At 36.0% G+C, this 7017-nt stretch overlaps 1 protein-coding gene across 1 annotated transcript in view; it reads right to left on the bottom strand.

Annotated features, from left to right (window-relative positions):
• The window catches only part of ERI1 (exoribonuclease 1), a 31111-nt gene that overhangs the window by 14758 nt on the left and 9336 nt on the right, over positions 1 to 7017 (bottom strand). Inside the window, exons 2-3 of the mRNA XM_003797661.3 lie at positions 6289 to 6467; positions 2957 to 3167 (exon numbers count right to left, since the gene is read on the bottom strand). Of these exons, the coding sequence (XP_003797709.1) occupies positions 2957 to 3167; positions 6289 to 6467 (390 nt within the window). The remainder of the gene's footprint in view (positions 1 to 2956; positions 3168 to 6288; positions 6468 to 7017) is intronic.

Here is a 7017-nt window from a genome sequence, read left to right as displayed (position 1 = left end):
GTTGATAATACTATATTTTTGCAGCAATTTTTAACCTCTTCAGGAAGCTTCTGTGCTGGCCTTATTTTATGCTCTCAACTCTGAGAGGTAAGTAAGGCCGGGACAGTCACCATCAGGCTCAGATCTCTAAGTGCTTTTGCTCCCAGCCCAATACTGCCTACCTAAACCACAATACACTGAGTAGTCACTTTTTAATGATGAAGGACAATTTCAAAGCCTAAAGATTTAAAGGTAGCAACTGTTAATCTGAGGCAGATATGGAGAAAAAGACAGAATACTCTTTGTGGCAGAAGACTGAAAAATTAAGTAAAGTACATGATTACACCTCCTAAGAAATTCTTTCTACACACTAACCTATTAAGGCGCTACCCTATAAATGGTTGCTAAGAACTGTAAAAGAGCACAAGGAAACAGAGAACACTTAAACTTCAAAAGGCAGCTGCTCTTTACTTATCAGACATTCTAAAGAATCCCACATAATTGACTACACAGACAGATGAAGTCTATATCCTTTTAAGCATCAATACTTTGTTCTAAACTTTTAAACAAAGACTTTTCAAAAATATTTCTAGTTTCCTTTACCATTACAATTAAGTAATACTAAATATACCAAATATTTTTGAAAAAGGAGGGGAGGAAATCAGGCAGCAAGACTTCTTTCTAGGAAAGACAACTACACCAACGCCCCAGGAAGTGAGGGGTGCAGCCTGCCTGGCATTCCTGACAAACAACAAGCAGGTGTAATGGCTGGAGCAGGAGGAGGAAAGAGTAACAAGTGAGGGAGCATCAAAGGAACCAAGAGGCCAGATTGGAACACAGCGTTTACTCCAAGTTACATGGGAGGCCAGTGTAGGGTTTTGAACAGAGGAGTGAAATGATGTCACTTATATTTTAAAAGGATTGCTTTGCCCCCCGTGTTGAGAACTGGCTGCAGAAAAACAAGGATAGAAACAGAGACCAGTGAGATGGCAAATCCAGTAAAACAGACACAAAATGGCTGGGGCTCAGATGAGAGGCACAGAAGTTCAGCCAAGAGGCTGGGTTCTTATATATTTTGGCGGCAAGGCCTTCTGGTCTAGATATGTGACATGATAGAAACAGAGTCAAAAAATGACACCGAGGTTTTCAGACTTAGCAATGAAAGGTGTTAGAATTAGAAAAGAGTTACCATCACCTGGGCTATGGAAGGTTGACGACAGAATGGGCTAGGGTTAATTTCAACTTAGGACAGGTTAAGATGTCTGCTTGTATGTTCAAGTAGAGATGTCAATAAGCAATCTAGATTTGGGACAGAGATGCAGGCTGCAGATATATACTTGAAAATTATCCGCACAGAGATAGTTTAAAAGTTACAGAATTAGATGAGATCATCAAAGGAAAGGATGCGTACAGAGGAGTTAGGATTGAGCTCTGGGAAATTGCGTACAGAGGAGTTGGGATTGAGCTCTGGGAAAGAGGAACCAGCAAAAAAATACTGCAAAGGGGGAACTCAGTAAAGATAAAGAAAAATTAAGAACAAGATGTACTTGGAACAAAAAATGCTTCAAGAAGAATAGTCAATCTTACCAGGACTTAGGTAAAAGTCAAAGATAATGATGTTGATAAGAGATTTTAGTGGAGTGATGGGATTGAATACATGGTATAATTTAATTGAATGAAAACCTACAGTGGCATGGGTTTAGGAGAGAATGGGAGGAAAGGAAACAGAGACATATGTATAGTAACTTATCTGAAGAATTTTGTCATAAAAAGGAACAAAGAAAGTGTTGCTGGCAGTGCAGTGGGATGAAGGGAAGATTTTTTATGGTGTGAAAAATACTATGTTTGATGTGATGAAAACAATACAGTAGTAAGCAATTAATCATAACATATGAGGAGGAACTGCTAGAGCTATGTCCTCGAGTAAGAGAGAGGACAAGATTATTGCATCCAGAGTTGTCATTTTTCCTTTTATTAACCTTTATCTGCTTTGGACAAGGAAATTGTGGAAACAGTCTGGTTAAGAATATAACTAAAAGAGGCTTTGAATAGCACAAAGAAAAATCTATGTACTTCAATGCACAAAACCTTTTTATACTTACTCTTCGTGGGTTAGTGGCAATTGGGCCTATCACAGACGTGACTTCTGAGCAGATGATATGTTACAATGCATCCTTACTAGGCAGACAGTACCGTATGTATTTCAGGGCATTCCTGCTATGACTTCCTGAACAAATAATGCACTAATAACATGTATCTGAAGCATACATACTTCTATTTCTATTAAAAATAAAAAAATTAGCCAGGCATTGTGGTGGGTGCGTACAGTCCCAGCTACTCAGGAGGCTGAGGCAGGAGGATCACTTAAACCCAGGAGTTTGACATTGCTGTGAGCTAGGTTGATGCCACTGCACTCCAGCGTGGGCAACAGTGAGACTCTGTCTCAAAAAGAAAAAAAAAAAAAGGCATACATACTATTAATATATAGTTTAGAAACCAAAGTTATATGAGCTATATTCTCCCCCATAAACTTTCTATCAGAAAGATGACCAGTTCTAGGTTTAAAAAACGATTTCTGTAAACTATCACCCTTAGAGATCAGAGTTCAGATGGCTATGGCCATGGTTCTCTATCCTGTCAGGGTTCTATCACAGGACATCTTAGAATCTCTGGGACTAGAGCCAGACTTAGTATTTTTTTCCCCCCCAGGGGATTTTGATGTCCTTCCAGATGTTCTAAACAGATACAAACAACACTGTAATTTCAGCTCCTGGGAAATAAGAGACGCATTCTCTGAAATTGCTTTACTATAGCTTTTCTATTAATCAAGCTGATAAAAAGTTCACTGCAAGAAAAGGGACCTACTTCAGAATTCTAACTCTAGCTCTAAATCATCAAATAATAGTCCGCTACCTCACTACGGAACACCAGAATAGCAGCTTCTAAAAATAAAATCAAAATGTAACAATCTACTTACTATTTCTAAGGTATGCGTATTCAATAAAACAACAGGAAACTCAATTATTTCATGTATGAACTCAGGTGGGTTACCCTCTTCACAAGTAGCTTCAAAGTCAATAATACAAATGTAGTCATAATAATTGTCAGCAAAACTGCTCTCTTTCAACATCAGCTTCTGCTTCTTGTAATAGTTTTTCAGTCTCTTCTTTAGTACGTCCTTTACTCCTCTAAGCAAAAGAAGAATAAAATTTACTTGTAGGTATATTTTACAGTCAAAAATCAGAACTCTTACCTGCTGGCACTGGGCTGAACACTGACAGTCAGAGCGTAATTTAGCAAACGCTAGCTAAAATAAATGTAAGGAAAACAAGACTCAAACCTAAGTTAGCAAAAGAACTAATTAAAATAGAATAACATAACATCAACTTTTTCCTTCATAAGTAACTTTCCATTTTGGTAGTATACAACAGTATTTTCTCCCACATATACTGGTATTGCAAACCATAAACTTTGTCCGCATACATCACCAACACAGTCATATTTCCTTATACAGTAAGATGACACACATGATACAAATGCTGAAATTGACAATGAACTGTTCTACTATCAGAATGTAAATTTCGGAATGTAATTCCAGTAAAATTGACCATATCATGCTGCCTTTTTTTTTCCTTTGGCTTTTGTAGGCTAAATAACTCAAAAAATCCATACAAATATGAAAGCATTATGAGCCTGGTGTATAAAGTTGCATGTCTATTGGCTACTTAACGAAAAAAACTGATTTAGAAGCTACTCTACAGTCAACTGTGTCCACAGGAACATAATCATACTCAGTAGGTTCTTAAACAGAAATAGAACAGGATTTAGGGAATTTGGCTATTACTGACAGCTTTAAAATATACATTCCACAAATGGAACAGGAGGGAGAAACGAAAGGTCCACCTACATAAATAATAATGGTTGGTAAGGGTGATCCCTTTCTTCAAATAGTATGAATTTCTTCAAAAAATTAAGAAGTTACAACCAGTGTTCAGGCTCCCTTCTGTGCTACATGGCTGAATCACACATTGGCCTGCAAGTACAAAATCAAAATGTAACAATCTACTTACAATTTCAGGCTCCCTTCTGTGCTACTTGGCCGAACCATACACTGAATTATACTACCAAGTGAAAGTACAAGGATCTATTCTAAATTGTAATTAATGTGTAGTTCCAAATAAGGCATTTTGGTCGTATCACTAATTAGTGACTATTAAAATTTTTTAAAATGTTTTCTTTTACTTTTTAAACTACCATATAAATACTGAAAAGGAATCCCATTCATGAAAACACTTATAATCACCAGTTAGCTGCTATAAGACAAAATATCTTAATATGAGTATTTGCTTGAGATTTTCCAAATTACAAAAACTTAGGGAGAGAAAACCCCTTAACCCCTTTCCTATTAAGATACTGAGTGACCCCTCAGGCATATAACAGATTCAGATTACTTTGTCTTAATTTCTTTTCCTGCTTTCTTTTTTGAGAAACTATATTTACTAAAAGGTTGCCTGCAAACCTAATGGCAGCACAAATATATAAGCCTATAGTTGTTCTGGATAGAAACCTGCCATCTTTAACATCTCCCTTGCTCCTCCAAATACTCACCATTTTACCCAATTGCAAATCAGAAAATTATTAAGGATCTGTTTCTCTTTAATTCTGTTATAGCTCCCATTATGTTCTTAGAGTACAACAAATGCCTCCACTATCACAAGCCTTCAATTGATTCTTTAACTTACTTGAGAACTGAGCACTAATGCCAATTTCCTGCTTAAATATCCTTAACGGCTCCCTTCCACTTACAAGGTAAAACAGATTACAGTATAGAGTTCCCTTACCACCTGGCTACAATCTATCACATCAACATCACCCTCAAATGTTTCTGGGGTACACTATATACCGCAGACAAAACATATTACATAAGCCACGGCCTGATTATGCAGTGCACTACTGTGTTCTGTAACTTTGGTTACACACTAGCTGAAAATAAGATCATGTAGTAGAAAACATACTAACAGGAATTTTAAATGTAAAATCTTTCTGCCTGAAATGCCCTCTCTCCCTTTTCTAGTTGGCACAATTCAAATGTAACCTTCCTGACAGATACTCTCCGCTGTACTCTCACGCTGTATGTGGCCAGACCTTTAATACAGCACAGGCTACTCTGTACTGTGGTTACTTGTTTGTGTGTTTTCCCAAAAGACTGAGATTCCAAAGTGGGGAACATATCTGTATTTACCTTTATAACTTGAATGACTAGTGTAGTACTTAGAATTCAACACAGGCTTGTTGAATAAATGTATAAACATACATATAGATCTCTAGCTCCCATGCAAGCCAGGAGTAAGCAATTGATCTTCACACCTGGGAAGGACAAAAATTCTGCTCAGAAAATCTTCTGTAGGCTACAGGTTATACCTTTATAATAGAAAGAATCAGGGGAAAAAATGGGGTCAAAATTTTCTTCACAAATTATGATACAGACAACCTAGAAGGGAAAAAAAATACATATTTGTGCTCTTTTGAAAAGCAGTGAAGCTCTATTTTACAGCAAAAAGGAGAATAAGTATAGCAATAAGAGAATAAGTATTCAGGGATGCCCTGAAACAATTCGAGTTTTCACCGATTACGTAAGGTCAATTATTTCTTGATGTCTGGTAGTCTAATTGTTTATGAAAAATCTATATTATTTTTCTGGACTCCAAAACTTATTCCTATCCCATGCCCCAAGTCAAAGTAAAGTGACTTGCTTTGTAAAAGAAAAATTACTGAATATTTAGGTGGTGTATGTATATTTCATTAAAAATACACATACACCTAAGCTGCATTGTTTTCTCATTCAATATACAGTCACACTATCATTCTGTTAGAAACTTAAAAAAACTTCCTAGTACTGTAAGTGAAGACGTTTTTAAATTACTGTACCTTATTTCAAGCAAATCCTCTTTATAAAAAAGGTACAAATGGCCAAAAGAAAATAAGAAAGAAAAAGTCAATCTCAATTCATCAACTAAATGAGAAACTAAAAAAATTAATAACACACTTGTTATTAGATACTTCTATACATTGTTGGTAGATCATTAAAATAGTTATAGACATCGATTCAGCAGTCCTGTTATCTAAAAAACTGACCAGAAAGAATTAATCACACATATAACTCACATATAAGAATATAAACTATAGTTATTTGAATTGTTAAGAGTGGCTATCTCCTTATGATAGAGGATTTTTAATTTTTCAGTGTTTCAAAATTTTCTAAAAGGAGCATGCACTTCTTTTATATTTTTAAAGTTACTTTTTAATTACCTGGTTTCAAGCTTGAATTCTGAAAGTTTAGCTCTGAGTTCTTCCTTGCTCATTCTATTAATACAACCATTGGTAATGGCAATCTCTTTGTAAACTGGGTCACTGAAATCACTTGTATTAGAGGTAATAAACGTGGATCCTTTTGTTTCTTGGGCATCAGATCTACATTGTTGCCTTTTCTATAAAAAAAAAAAAAAAAGGATAAAGTTCATAATTAGTACAAACAGATTTAAAAATTCAAACTCCTGAAGCCTCTTCACGCTCATGTGTGATGAAAAGTGTCCACTGTAGCTCCCAGAGAGAGGACAGGGTAGGAAGAAGGAAGGTGTGTCTCCAAGACAATTATTCTGCTCTATGCTGAGTCATGAGCTTCCTGGCAGGAACAAAGCTAAGGGAAAAGAGCTAGTGCTGGGCGTCACAGCCACCTCATTACAAAGCCCAGCTGACCGGTTTACTAGCAGCATGACCTCGGGTAATTATTAGCTTCTGATCTTCAGGTTCCTTATCTATAAAGTATAGTTATCTCAAATGCTATATGGTATTTGGTAATGGTAAATAATACCTGGACAGAATTATTACACGATTAAATGAGATTATGTGTATCAGTCTCCTAATATCATACCCACAATAGTTATTTATAAATGATAACTTTGCTTATTACCATCACAAGTTGTAGAACAGACATTTCACAAACAGTATTCCAATATTTATAAGTAGACCAATTTTAAA

Source organism: Otolemur garnettii, unplaced genomic scaffold (assembly GCF_000181295.1).
Source record: "Otolemur garnettii isolate 467f Iridium unplaced genomic scaffold, OtoGar3 scaffold00121, whole genome shotgun sequence".
NCBI classification, from domain to species: Eukaryota; Metazoa; Chordata; class Mammalia; order Primates; family Galagidae; genus Otolemur; species Otolemur garnettii.
Note: the sequence above shows the minus strand (reverse complement) of the source record. Positions and strands in the feature narration are given on the sequence as shown.